This window comes from Arachis duranensis, chromosome 1 (assembly GCF_000817695.3).
Source record: "Arachis duranensis cultivar V14167 chromosome 1, aradu.V14167.gnm2.J7QH, whole genome shotgun sequence".
NCBI lineage: Eukaryota > Viridiplantae > Streptophyta > Magnoliopsida > Fabales > Fabaceae > Arachis > Arachis duranensis.
This window is the reverse complement of record NC_029772.3, coordinates 75797216-75811791: the sequence shown is the minus strand read 5'-3', so window position 1 is coordinate 75811791 and position 14576 is coordinate 75797216. Positions and strand designations below refer to the sequence as shown.

The window sequence follows — 14576 nt, the reverse complement described above, 5'->3', positions numbered from 1 at the left end:
CACTCTTCCCCAAAAACCCCACCTACCTTCAAAATTCAAATTTCTTTCCCACCCAAACCCACCCTAAATGGCCGAACCTACTCCCTCAACCCTTACTATATAAACCCCTCCATTCTTCTTCATTTTCACACAACACAAACCTCTCTTCTCGTTCTTGGCCAAATACACCTCTCCCCCTCTTCTCCATATTTTCTTCTTATTCTTCTTCTCTTCTTTCATCTCTTGCTCGAGGGTGAGCAATATTCTAAGTTTGGTGTGGTAAAAGCATATCTTTTTTTGTTTTTCCATAACCATTAATGGCACCTAAGGCCGGAGAATCCTCTAGAAAAGGGAAAGGGAAGACAAAAGCTTTCACCTCCGAGTCATGGGAGATGGAGAAATTCATCTCCAAAGCCCATCAAGACCACTTCTATGAAGTTTTGGCCAAGAAGAAGGTGATCCCCGAGGTCCCTTTCAAGCTCAATAAAAATGAGTATCCGGAGATCCGACATGAGGTCCAACGAATAGGTTGGGAAGTTCTAACCAATCCCATCCAACAAGTCGGAATCTTAATGGTTCAAGAGTTCTATGCCAATGCATGGATCACTAGGAACCATGATCAAAGTAAGAACCCGAACCCAAATAATTATCTTACAATGGTTCGGGGGAAATACTTAGATTTTAGTCTGGAAAATGTGAGGTTGGCGTTCAACTTGCCCATGATGCAAGGAGATACACGCCCCTACACTAGAAGGGTCAACTTTAATCAAAGGTTGGACCAAGTCCTTATGGACATATGTGTGGAAGGAGCTCAATGGAAAAAAAGATTCCAAAGGCAAGCCAGTTCAACTAAGAAGACTGGACCTCAAGTTTATGGCTAGAGGAAGGTTGGAGTTCATCCAACGCTCCCTCATCCCCACTAGCAACCGATCTGAAGTTACTGTCGATCGGGCCATCATGATTCATAGCATCATGAATGGAGAGGAAGTAGAAGTTCATGAAGTCATCTCCCATGAATTCAACAAAATAGCCGATAAGCCCTCTACTTTGGCAAGGCTAGCTTTTCCTCATCTTATTTGCCATCTATGTTACTCAGGTGGAGTTATCATAGAAGGAGGCATCCTCATTGAGGAGGACAAGCCCATCACTAAGAAAAGGATGGAGCAAACAAGAGAGCCCACTCATGGAACCCAAGAGACGCATGAGGAAGCTCATCACCAAGAAATTCCGGAGATGCCTCAAAAGCAGTGAATAACAAAAGCTTGCGAAAAAAAATTAGAAAAAGAAAAAGCAAGCAGAAAAAGCCAATAGCCCTTAAAACCAAAAGGCAAGGGTAAAAAGGATCCAAGGCTTTGAGCATCAATGGATAGGAGGGCCCAAGGAAATAAAATCTAGGCCTAAGCGGCTAAATCAAGCTGTCCCTAACATGTGCTTGTGGCATGCAGGTCAAAGTGAAAAGCTTGAGACTGAGTGGTTAAAGTCATGATCCAAAGCAAAAAGAGTGTGCTTAAGAGCTCTGGACACCTCTAACTGGGGACTCTAGCAAAGCTGAGTCACAATCTGAAAAGGTTCACCCAGTCATGTGTCTGTGGCAGGGAAAAAGTGAGATGCCAAAACTGTTCAGAGGCAAAAAGCTACAAGTCCTGCTCATCTAATTAGAATTAATATTCATTGATATTTTGGGATGTATAGTATATTCTCTTCTTTTTATCCTAATTTATTTTCAGTTGCTTAGGGACAAGCAACAATTTAAGTTTGGTGTTGTGATGAGCGGATAATTTATACGCTTTTTGGCATTATTTTTAGGTAGTTTTTAGTAGGATCTAGCTACTTTTAGGGATGTTTTCGTTAGTTTTTATGCTAAATTTACATTTCTGGACTTTACTATGAGTTTGTTTATTTTCTGTGATTTCAGGTAATTTCTGGTTGAAATTGAGGGACCTGAGCAAAACTCTGATAAAAGGCTGACAAAAGACTGCTGATGCTGTTGGACTCTGACCTCCCTACACTCGAAAAGGATTTTCTGGAGCTACAAAACTCCAAATGGCGCGCTATCAATGGCGTTGGACAGTAGACATCCAGAGCTTTTCAGCAATATATAATAGTCTATACTTTATTTGTGATTAGATGACGTAAATTGGCGCTTAACGCCAGTTCCATGCTGCATTCTGGAGTCAAACGCCAGAAACACGTCACGAACCAGAGTTGAACACTAAAAATACGCTACAAATTGGCTTTCAACTCCAAGATAATCCTCAGCTTGTGTAAAGATCAAGCTCAGCCCAAGCACACACCAAGTGGGCCCCGGAAGTGAATTTCTGCATCAATTACTTACTTTTGTAAACCCTAGTAGCTAGTCTAGTATAAATAGGACGTTTTACTATTGTATTAGACATCTTTGGTCTCAGTTTTATTTTAGTATCCATCCTAGGAGACTATTGATCACGTTTTGGGGGCTGGCCATTTGGCCATGCCTGGACCTTCATCACTTATGTATTTTCAACGGTGGAGTGTCTACACACCATAGATTAAGGGTGTGGAGCTCTACTGTACCTCAAGTTTCAATACAAGTACTACTATTTTCTATTCAATTCGACTTATTCTTATTCTAAGATATTCGTTGCACTTCAACATGATGAATATGATGATCCGTGACACTCATCATCATTCTCACTTATGAATGCGTGACTGACAACCACTTCCGTTCTACCTTAGACCGGGCGCATATCTCTTGGATTCCTTAATCAGAATCTTCGTGGTATAAGCTAGAATTGATGGCGGCATTCATGGGAATCCGGAAAGTCTAACCTTGTCTGTGGTATTCCGAGTAGGATTCCGGAATTAAATGACTGTGACGAGCATCAAACTCACGATTGCTGGGCGTGATGACAAACGCAAAAGAATCAAGGGATTCTATTCCAACATGATCGAGAACCGACAGATGATTAGCCGTGTTGTGACAGAGCATTTGGACCATTTTCATTGAGAGGATGGGATGTAGCCATTGATAACGGTAATGCCCTACATACAGCTTTCCATAGAAAGGAGTGACAAAGATTGGATTAAACCAGTAGGAAAGCAGAGATTCGGAAGGAACACAGCACCTCCATACACTTATCTGAAATTTCCATCATTGAATTACATGAGTAACTCTATCTTTATTTTCTGTTTAAATTTATTATTATTATTCGAAAATCCAATAATCTTTTAATATAGTTGAATCCGCCTAACTGGGATTTACAAGATGACCATAGCTTGCTTCATACCAACAATCTCTGTGGGATCGACCCTTACTCACGTAAGGTATTACTTGGACGACCCAGTACACTTGTTGGTTAGTTGTGCGAAGTTGTGACAAAGTGTGATTTATGTTTGAGAGCACCAAGTCTTTGGAGCCATTGTTGATGATCACAATTTCGTCCACCAATGCCTCATCCCGATCTTTAAGCCTTTGGTAGTTTTTATTGTACTCTTGTTCTGTCTTAGAATAGCATGTAAAACAAACCATGTAATCATAAGGAGATGTCACAAATTACTATGAAGAGAACCATAACAACGAATTCAAATACCTGTGTTAACCACAAGTTTATGCAAGTACAGAGCCTTGAACCCCCTTAAGAAGTTGGATCCGATGTGCCTGATGCAGAACATGTGCCGTGCTCTTGGTAGTGATCATGCATCGTTACTGCGAGCTATTACTATGTCGATGGAGTTATGGCGGTCAGAAATAATGCCATGACATCAATCGTAACAGCATATCTCGCAAATTAGTTAGGAAAAACTCCCACGTGTCTACTGTCTCACCCTCTAGATGGCAAATGCAATAGGCACAATGTTTTGGTTTCCATCTTGTGCCACCACAACTAAAAATGTACCTTTATATTTTTTGTACAAGTGTGTATCATCAACTTGCACCAATAGCTTGCAGTGTCTAAATGCTGTAATACATGGATAGAAGCTCTAAAAAACGCGATGGAGAACTCTTACACCTTGAACCTCCTCACTCTCACGATAAACCGAGAAGCGTTTTTATTTGAACAGGAGACCTTGGTATCTTTGCAATCATTGCTTTCAACCATACTGGAAGAGTTTTGTGAGAAGCTTCCCAATCACCGAAAACTTTTGCGATAGATTTCTGCTTTGCCAACCAAGTCTTGCGGTAACACTATAGTTGAACTTGGATTAAACTTCCACAATAATAGACATCCCCTTTATCAACGAGTCTGCTTTAACCAATAACCTAATAGTATCTGCAATTGTGTTTGAGTTCAACTTGGCATGATCTTGTGGAATCGTCCTATGGTGTACGTGTGTTTGTCATTGTAACTCTTGATCTCCCAACAACCTTTATTTTGAATCAAGCTAGCTCGAATAAGTCAATCGCACCCTGCATCATACCCCTTGCATTTTGTAAGAATGTCTGCGGCTCAGATTCATACACAGTGTAATCAACTTATCTAGAGATACTATAGCTTTTGATTACATATATCACCGACTCTCTAGAACCAAATTCCATTCCAACACTAAATTCACCATCTTCCGCCGCAACATTACCTTCACCTACGACATGTGATCCACCATTAGTCAGTCAAGGCAAATACAAAAATGGTATTGGTAATTTTAATTAATAACCATAACATACCCATATTCGCATACTCAGAAAATTCTGGAGCATGTATGGTTGCGAGATCCAGAGTTCACATAAAAGACGAAACACCAAAATGGTGCTGGTTTACAATTGCATCTGCTTCATTTTGCACCGCCAAATTGCCTGCCAAGTCTCCGTCATCATTTTTATCATCGACTTCGTAGTTAGCTTCGAACTCCTCTTTATTGTCGTTGTTATCGTCTTCCCAATCTATATCCCCGAGCTCATCACCATTGACCTCCTCACCAACCGCATCAACCCCCATATGCTGTTCAAACTCAACATACATTTCTATCATCGACCCGTGAAATCGGATTTGTTGATAAATATAGAACATCTGCTACATACATATTAGAGATGGACAATATTTGAAACTGTATCAGTCCTCTAAATACTTGTATAAGATTCCTATATAAAATATTGCTCACTCTCTTTGAAATGTGACTTTGTTTGTTCTCACAAAGACCATTTTGTAACTCTACACAACTCATGGTGAATGGAATAGCAAAGAAAAACAGACATTCACAAACAAAAGTCACTCATTTGTATGTTTTTGATATAATCTCACTGTTATAATACACTCACAAATTTATGATATCTTCTATAATTTCAATTTCACTTAACTCAACTTTTTTGACACTACTAATTGTCAAAAAACTCGCAAGTATGAAAGATATGAAAAACGAAGAAATAAGAATAGAAGTGAAGTATGAATCCGAATGAATTATCTTTCATATTATAGGCAAGATTCTCGATTAAACATAAGCTGTATTTAACAATTTTTAATAAAAAAATTTACACCTTTAAAATACAACCTACATTTTAATTTTTCGAAAAATAAAAAATAAAAAAAACTAAAACACAAGATGCATTTTATTAAATTTAAAAACAAAAAATAATAAAAAAAGGTTACAAAGAAAAAAAAACGCAATCTACGTATGATGTGTTTTAGAAAAAAAAAACAAAATAAAAATTAAAATACAGGTAACAATTTTTACTAACATCGTAACAACGTAAAATCTTTATACATATAGATTTCCATTTCATTGAGTTACACCATAATCATTTTTATTTGAAAAGAAAAAAAAAACCATTTTACGTACTTGGTAGATTTTTAATGGGAATTGAAGATTTGTCGGCGGGAAGAATGAATTTGGATTAATGTTGTGTAGTCCATAGTACAAGTCTACAAGATGTGTCATGTTGAATAGACAGAGGCATTACATGGTACACATCTGAACTAACTATTTTTTTTTTTAATTATAAATCTAACCAACATAGATCATAAGAATACATATTAAAATTATTATTAAAAAATTTAATTTTTTATTTTAATAAATACATAATAAATATATTAAAATTTAAATTTTATATTATTTTATAAATTTTTTAATTAATAATTTTAATATATATTGTTTTATTATTAACCGAGTGCGCTTGCTAATTTGCTAGACATCAAAAACCGAATGCTATGCTGACTAGATCCTTTTACTATTATTTTCCTTTTCGGCTTCATCATTATCACCTGGCTCAGACTGCATTTCTAGTAGCTAGATTTTCTTCTTTCTTGTCATGAGTGTCTATCACTTCTATGACCCGTCACTGTTTCAACTTTCAATCAAAACAATAAAAATGAGGTGATACTATCATTAAAATTTAGACAATTTACATATTTAAATAAAATCAGATTTTTACTCAAATACACAAATTAAAAAGTTGTTACGTACTTATGTAAAATGTATTATTATATAAACTGTGAGAGCCAATCACAGTTTTTGATTTATACATAAACTGTGACTAGCAGAAAGGTTTTACAGAAAAAAAAGTTTGGCTGTAAACTGTGGCCACCAACCACGGATTAGAAAAGAAAAGTGTTAGGCATAAATCGTGGGTGGCTACCACAGTTTATGAGGAATTTTGCACGTAAAATCAATTTTAGTAAAATTTGTCAAACATAAATCATGTTGGCACAAACTCACTTCTACCCAAAATCAATTCTACAAAATCACTTCCATTCAAACTCCAGTTTTTTCAACGTGAGTCCAAACACACACTTAAAAGTTACTGTTGATCGAAAAATATTTTTGATGAAAGTAAATTGATTTGGAGTAAGTCAGAAACAATTTTTAATACATTAAAAATTGCATTAAAAATATTTCCAAAATGCATTAAAATTTGTTTCTGACTTACTCCAAATCAATTTACTTTCATCAAAAATATTTTTCAATCAACAGTAATTTTTAAGTGTGTGTTTGGATTCACATTGGGAAAACTGGAGTTTGGATGGAAGTGATTTTGTAGAATTAATTTTGGGTAGAAGTGAGTTTGTGCCACCATGATTTATGTTTGGCAAATTTTACTAAAATTGATTTTGATAAAATAAATATTGTTTGGATAATATTAGTTAAAATTACTTTTAGATAAATAATTAATTAATTACTAAAAAAATATAATATTAAATTATAATATTATTTTTTAGTATATTCAATCTTTTTTATATTTCTTTTAGTATATTTTTGTGGGTTGAGTAAATGCAGAAGCTATAATTATTTTAATTATTTTAATATTCTTAGCATTTATTTAGAAAAAATTATGGAAAAACCAATAATAACAAGTAACAACCTAAACGTGGGTTGAGTAAATGCAGAAGCTATAATTTTTTGCTTCTAATGAACGAGCTTTTGGGATGTAGAATCAAGTTGGCGTTCAAAAAAAATGTATCTATATTAATATAATTAAAAATGTATCTATATTATATCTTAAAAATATGTGTAAAAATGTATCTCTCATGCAGGTTGAATTTCACCCACATATATATAGATATTCCCTCCTCATAAACTGTTGGAGGCTACAAGGGTTTATGCCAATTACCATTCCTTCATAAACCGTTGCTGGCAACAAGGTTTTATGAAGATTTTTTTGCATTCATAACCCGTGGTAGCTTACCACGATTTATGGTCATTTTGTTTCAACATGTAATCCGTCCCTGCCAGCCACGGTTTATGTACAAATTAGAAACCGTGGTTGGCTCCCACAATTTACATAATAATGCATTTTGCACAAGCACGTAACAACTTTTTGATTTGTGTATTTGGGTAAAGATTTCTCTAGTTTTATTTAAATATGTAAATTTCCCTTAAAATTTTATAATTATCTTTAGATAAAGATATTTTTTGGGCAATTTACATATTTAAATAAAATCAATGAATCCTTTACCCAAATGTGCAAAACAGAAATATGTTACGTGGTTGTGCAAATTCGATTATTATATAAACTGTGGGAGCCAACCACGGTTTACTATTTGAACATAAACCGTGGCTGGCAGGGACGGTTTCTGAAAGAAAAAAAATGAGCATAAACCGTGGCCACCAACCACGGATTACGAAGGGAAAATTTTAGGCATAAACCGTGGGTAGCTACCACGGTTTATGAGGATATTGGATTTGAACGTAAAATCCTGTAGGCTCCCACGGTTTACGTTTATAATACTATATATACATAATCCGCTGAAGATGAGCACGGATCATTTGGAAGGGGAAAAAAAATCTACAAGCTGAGTCGTTGGAAGAGTTTGAGAGAGAGGGTTGGAGGATTTGGTGGGGTTTGGGTTGTGGAATCATGGAGGATGAAGCTCGCTTGTACCGACTAAATGGCATTGCTCATGTGGCTGGATCTATTGATGATGAGGTTAGTCATTATTTATATAATAAATATATAATAAATATTGTTAATATTATTCTCATTATTTATATAATAAATATTATTTTTTCATTATTAATGGAGTCAATTTATTTTATTAGCATTGTTTAGATAATTAATTTATTATTTAGATTATTAATTTTGTTACTATTATGATAATCGTAGTTATCAGTATTACCTTTATTTTTATTAGTACCTGTAGCTGTTGGTCTCGTAAATGTTGTTATTCGTAGTAGAGTTATTGTTGTTGGTATTGTTATCATTATTTTGCCTTTCGTGATCTTTCTTACTATAATCTAAAAGAAAATGGAAAACATATGTATATATTTAATTAAATTTTTTTCTAAATGTAATATGATTTGTTTAGTATTGGTCGTATGTTGAGGGGTTTCTTTACCTACATATTGCAGCCCACTAGGGTTATTAGTGGCGTGAGGAGGCAACAGAATATGCCTTTACACGAGCGGATCATACCGTACCTGGAGACCGCCGGGTGTATCATTTGGCTAGGCTGAACAGTCACTGGTTCTGGGTTGACGAGCCTCTACTCAGCGCATTTATTGAGCAGTGGCGTCCTGAAATGCACACCTTCCACATGCCATTTGGTGAGTGCACTATCACGTTGCAAGATGTGGCATATCAGCTTGGTTTGCCGATTGATGGGGAGCCTGTCAGTGGGTGCCTGATTGACTTTGAGAATCTGATGGAACACAGTAGACCGGCATAGGACTGGTTTCGCGATTTGTTTGGCGAGTTACTTCCGCAGAATAAGGTAAAGCAGATGACAGTGTGCTACACATGATTCCATGAGAGGTTCCGGGTTCTCCCAGCAGATGCTAGCGAGGAGACCGTGCGTATATACGCGCGAGCTTATATTGTGATGCTGTTGTCCTCTCAGTTGTTCGCGGACAAGAATGCGAACCGGGTCCACCTTCGCTGGTTGCCTTATTTGGCGTCGTTGGACGAGTTGGGGAGATACAGCTGGGGTTCAGCGGCACTGGTCTGGTTGTACAGATGTCTCTGTCGTGGGACAAACAGAAATGTTGTTAACTTGACCGGGCCACTACAGCTTCTTCAGTCTTGGATTTTCTGGAGGTTTCCCAGTTTGAGACCTGGTGGTTTTCATGGATTCAGGTTTCCGCTTGCATCGAGGTAGCCTTTAATAATTTTGGTTTCATTACTTGTTCAACAAGCTATTTACTTCTTTGTGATGACATCATTTCAATTATAATTGTAGGTGGGCTTCATATCTACCTAGAAACGATGCAGTGGGTCAAAGAGTCTTGTCTGCACGCCTTATGTTGGATCGATTGCGTGTCCAGGATGTGAGTTATTTAGTTTTTTCTCTTACTTGGAATAGTGTAGATTTTATTTTATGCGTTGACGGAGATGTCCTATTTTGAAACAGTTTGTGTGGGAGCCATATTCATCTGCCGAGGTTGCTTCTGTTATTCATCCGGAGATACTAGTTGACCAGCACCGTAGGTTATGGACGGCCATCACTAGCCTGATATATTTTGCTGCGATTGAATGGCATCAGGTGGATCGGGTGATTCCTCAGTTCGGCGGTGTTCAGCATCTTCCTCCGCCAGCTCTGAACATAGATTGGTTACATGGCAAGGATGGCAGGGGTGGAGACCGATGGTTCCCTAGATATTATCGAGAGTGGCATGAGCATTGGGAGAACCGGCTTTATTCAGTCATACCGGTCCAGTGAGTCGTTGACCCCGGTCCATCAGCTGAGTACTTAGACTGGTGGTGCCGTGTGGCCCACAGATTCCTCTCCGCAGATGTTGCATTTCAGGATCCGAGGCCGATTGTTTTGACCGAGGAGGCTCTTCACAGAGGGTCGTCCCAGGCCCCCCCAGGGTGCACGTTTACGACAAACTAGATAATAGGCGTGTCAATCGGCGACACCGTATAGGCACCCGTACCACGGATCGAGAGTGGCGATGGCTGGTCGATCGTTTGGATGAGGACCAGCCAATTCCTGGGGTTGGTGATGCGGTCGATCATCGTGTCCCTCGTCGTAGAGCTAGACGACAGCCTGGTCCGGATGGTGGTGCACGTTCACGTGGTCGAGAACCTACGGTTGAGGATGAGGGTACTCAGCACGGTGTTGCTGATGATGTCAGTGGTTCAGCTACAGGGATGGATCAGCCCACGTACGATGTTGGTAGTAGCTCTCAGATGTTTGGGAGTTTCGAGCCACAGGCATTTGCTGACTTTACCACCGCTGCTGTCGGGATGGACATAGATGACCCTGTTAGTCAGTCAGAGTTCTTTAGGGATATAGCAGACATGCTCAGGACCGACGATGCCACCCATTATAGACCAGAGATGCCTGAGGTTCATCCCCATTTTACTGATCAGCAGCCACCTACTACTGATGTTCAGCCTCAGTTGCCCGTTGACCTGAACGAGCCTGCAGCTTCTCCTTACAAGCCATGGATCCCGTTGGGTGGGACACCAGCTTCAGCATTCAGTGCCGTTCCCCGAGAGACAGCAGCAGCAGAGGCAGACCAGAGACCTAGGAGGGTGAGGCGTCCTCCTTTGTGTGGCACCGGAGGTCACCTTCTTGGTCAGTTTGACGATGATGTCAGTGATACCATTGAGGATTCTGACTAGTTATGTTTTTTATTCCCATGTTGTTTTGTGTTCTTAGTATGATGTTTAGGGTGAAATGTTTTAGGTGTTCTGTGAAATATTATCTGCCATTTATTTAATATTTATATACCTATCATACTGTATGGCTACGAAGGTGTTTGTGATAATTATTTATTATATTTATATCTATGACAATTACTGATGTAAAAAAAAACGGAGTTAACATTATGAATTTAGTTCACTAAACAAACATTTTCACATTCATTTTAGGATCCAACCTTACATAACTTATATCATGAGTAACTAAAACAACTTAAACAATAAAGACAACAATCTCAACTTTATAACATCTAAGAACCCCCTCCAGCATGATGCAGTCGCTGGTCACAGCTCCGCCTCGTATGCCCGGGCTGACGGCATAGTCCACGTCGCTTCGGCCGGTTATCCGCAGTCCGATCCATACTACCACGGATCCTGGTTGCCTTCGGACGACCTTCCTTTGCACACCTCATGTTAGGATCGGGAATGACAGTTGGGCCAGCATATGGGGGCCATAGCCCTTCTGGGATAGGCGGAACAAAACCCTGCTTGTAAACCTCGAACACCTCACTCATACGATAGACCTCGTGAACATATGACGCCCGCGCGAGTAGGCACAACAAGCTATAGCATGGCAACAGGGATAGTGGAGCACCTGAAAGTGGCCACAATCGCAGGTTCGGTCCTTAAGGGAAACTATGTAGGTACCCAGCGAAAAGTTCCCAATCGGTGTTGTCTCAGCCACAGTGTACTCGGATTGATGCCTGTCGTATAACGTCACTATGAAGCACCTTGATTCTCTAATGTTCCTTTCTATAGCCTTAACCAAAGCCTGACAAAACTCTTGCCCGGATCCGAGTTGTGCCTCCGCTGTCTGTCCACGGATAACGAATAGCTCTGCAAGTCTGCCGTACGTTGACTTAACCAACGATGTCACATGGAGGTTGCGAGTTCCCTTTAACACGGAATTCACACATTCACTAATGTTGGTTGTCATGTGCCTGAACCGTCTACCACTATCCTCGTGTTCTGTCCACTTCTCGTATTCCATTCGATTGGCCCAGTCACACATTGCCGGATTCTCAGACCGCATGATGTCAAACCAATAATAAAACTCTGCTTCAGTTTTTGCATATGCAGCATTGACCAACATCCTTCTTGCATCCTTACCTTTAAAGGTAAGGGCAAAATTCGCAGCCACATGACGGATGCAGTAGGCACGATAGGCACGTGGAGGCAGCCATCCAGTCTCAGGTGCCTCAAGTGCTGACTTGATGCCATTATGCCTATCAGAGATAACAAGGATGCCCTCCTGTGGCGTCACATGCGATCGTAGGTTGGACAAGAAGAATGACCATGACTCTGCATTTTCTCCCTCAACAAGGGCGAATGCGATGGGAAGGATGTTCGAGTTCCCATCTTGCGCTATGGCCATTAGCAGCGTCCCTCCATACTTCCCATACAAGTGGGTGCCATCAATACTGACGAGGGGCTTACAATGCCGAAATGCCTCGATACACGGTGGAAATGTCCAGAAAAGTCGATGAAAGTACACCGTGGACTCATCAACCTCACCCCCAACACGAACAGGAGAGGTCTTCAGAACAGTAACTGCCCCAGGCATGGTAGACTATACCCCTAGCATCCAACGTGGCAACTCCGCATACGATTCTTCCCAATCTCCATATATTTGTGCCACTGCCTTCTGTTTGGCTAGCCAAACCTTCATGTAACTAGGCCTGAAACCGTAGTCTGCTTCTGTAGCTTGTTGCAATACCTTTACCGTAACTGCAGCATCTGTCCTAATCAACGGAAGAATCCTCGCACAAATAACGTGGTAATCCAGCTGACGGTGATCACTCGATATAGACGTAGCCAAGCAAGTGTGTGGGCCGTTGTACCTCCGAACCTCCCAAGTGCCCTTGCGTGCACGGAGCGCTACGCGAATCAACCAAGTGCAACCCTTGCCAAACTCCTTGCATTTTCCATGATATTTCAGATGATCTGATTCGATGACTCTGTACTCAACACCTCGACGGATGTTGTAGTCCTTCACACTCAGCACAGCCTCTTCTTTATTTTGGAATGACTGCCCAATCTGAAATTCCGTAGAAGAGCCACCAACTGTGGGACCACCATCCACCGCCTGTTCACCCAGAGCCTCCAAGTTTAGAGTCGAGAAGTGTGGAGGGTACTGCTGAGTGCCAGAACTTGAAGCCCCATGCTGTGTAGGTGGATTGCCAGCTGTGTCATCATCACTGTCCCCAATGATATCTACAGACTCCTGGTCAGACTCATCATCATACATTGCGTTCTCTACTCGATCAGGTTCCCCAAATCCTTGCACATCAGGAATCAAGCCTCCACCGGTGTCCACCTCATATGCCTGCCCACGGACCCTTGGATCCTGCAAAGGTGCAGAACCAATAGCCTCCATTCGATCTAAATCAGCCGCGAATGATGGGGATGCCACTAGCGGAACGGACGGTGCTATCACAGGCATCGAACAAGACGCACCTCCTACGCCACTTGAGTTATGTAATGGAGCTGATGCCCCAGAACTATCCACCCCAACATCCAACTTTGCGAATAACTCGTGTATTCTGACCTCTGGAAAACTTCTGACACAATGGAACAGAACCCTAATGTCTTCATCAGCCGCTAGCACAAAGGTGTCATACTGAACCCGGGTCGAGACAACTGCGATGGGAATCTTGTAGAATAACTTCTTCACAAACTTGCTACCAGAAATCCCAAGCTTCTGTAAAATGCTGTTCTTTAGATCTGACAACGTGCTTGTTGAACTGATGAAAACACTCACCGGTTCTCTATCAGTGAACTTCACACCATATCTTTTGCTTTTTTTAATTTTTCCAGAGCAATGCACTAGAACAAGAACACTCTCCTCCTCACTAGCCATTATGATAATGATCTCTCTCTCATGCATCTGAATCTCACCAATATATATATAGATCTTCACTCCTCATAAACCGCTGTAGGCTACAGGGGTTTATGTAAATTCCCATTCCTTCATAAACCGTTGCTGGTAGCAAGGTTTTATGAAGAGTTTCATGCAATCATAAACCGTGGTAGCCTCCCACGGTTTATGCTCATTTTTTTCCTTCCAGAAACCGTCCTTGCCAGCCACGGTTTATGTTCAAATAGTAAACCGTAGTTGGCTCCCACGGTTTATATAATAATCGAATTTGCACAACCACATAACATATTTCTGTTTTGCACATTTGGGTAAAAGATTCATTGATTTTATTTAAATATGTCATTTGCCCATATTTTTTTATTAGATAATAAATTATAAAATTTAATTTTAATGTGTTACAAAAATATTTTTTTAAAATATGATTAAATAAATAAAATATATTTTTAATACAAAAATTTTTATAAAAAAATATTTTTAACATTTTTATTTAAATAAGTATCTAAAAATAATACTACACATTTAAATTTTTTTAAATTAAATTTAATTAAATTAAACAATAAAATTTAAAATAATGTTAATTATAATTAATTTTTATTATATTAAATTAACCTAAATAAATTTAATTAATAAAAATATTTAAATATACAGTATTATTTAAAAAATAAT

At 39.3% G+C, this 14576-nt stretch overlaps 2 protein-coding genes across 2 annotated transcripts; both read right to left on the bottom strand.

Annotated features, from left to right (window-relative positions):
* Nucleotides 1-11283: 11283 nt before the first annotated feature.
* LOC107491584 (uncharacterized) lies at nt 11284-12596 on the bottom strand. The gene is made up of 2 exons (XM_016112461.1): nt 11681-12596; nt 11284-11627 (listed from the first exon to the last, which is right to left on the bottom strand). Exons 1-2 carry the CDS (start codon nt 12594-12596, stop codon nt 11284-11286), a joined length of 1260 nt encoding a protein of 419 aa, XP_015967947.1.
* A 6-nt stretch (nt 12597-12602) lies between these two features.
* On the bottom strand, nt 12603-13892 carry LOC107491594 (uncharacterized). The gene has a single exon (XM_016112472.1). It carries the CDS (start codon nt 13890-13892, stop codon nt 12603-12605), a length of 1290 nt encoding a protein of 429 aa, XP_015967958.1.
* Between the last annotated feature and the right edge of the window lie 684 nt (nt 13893-14576).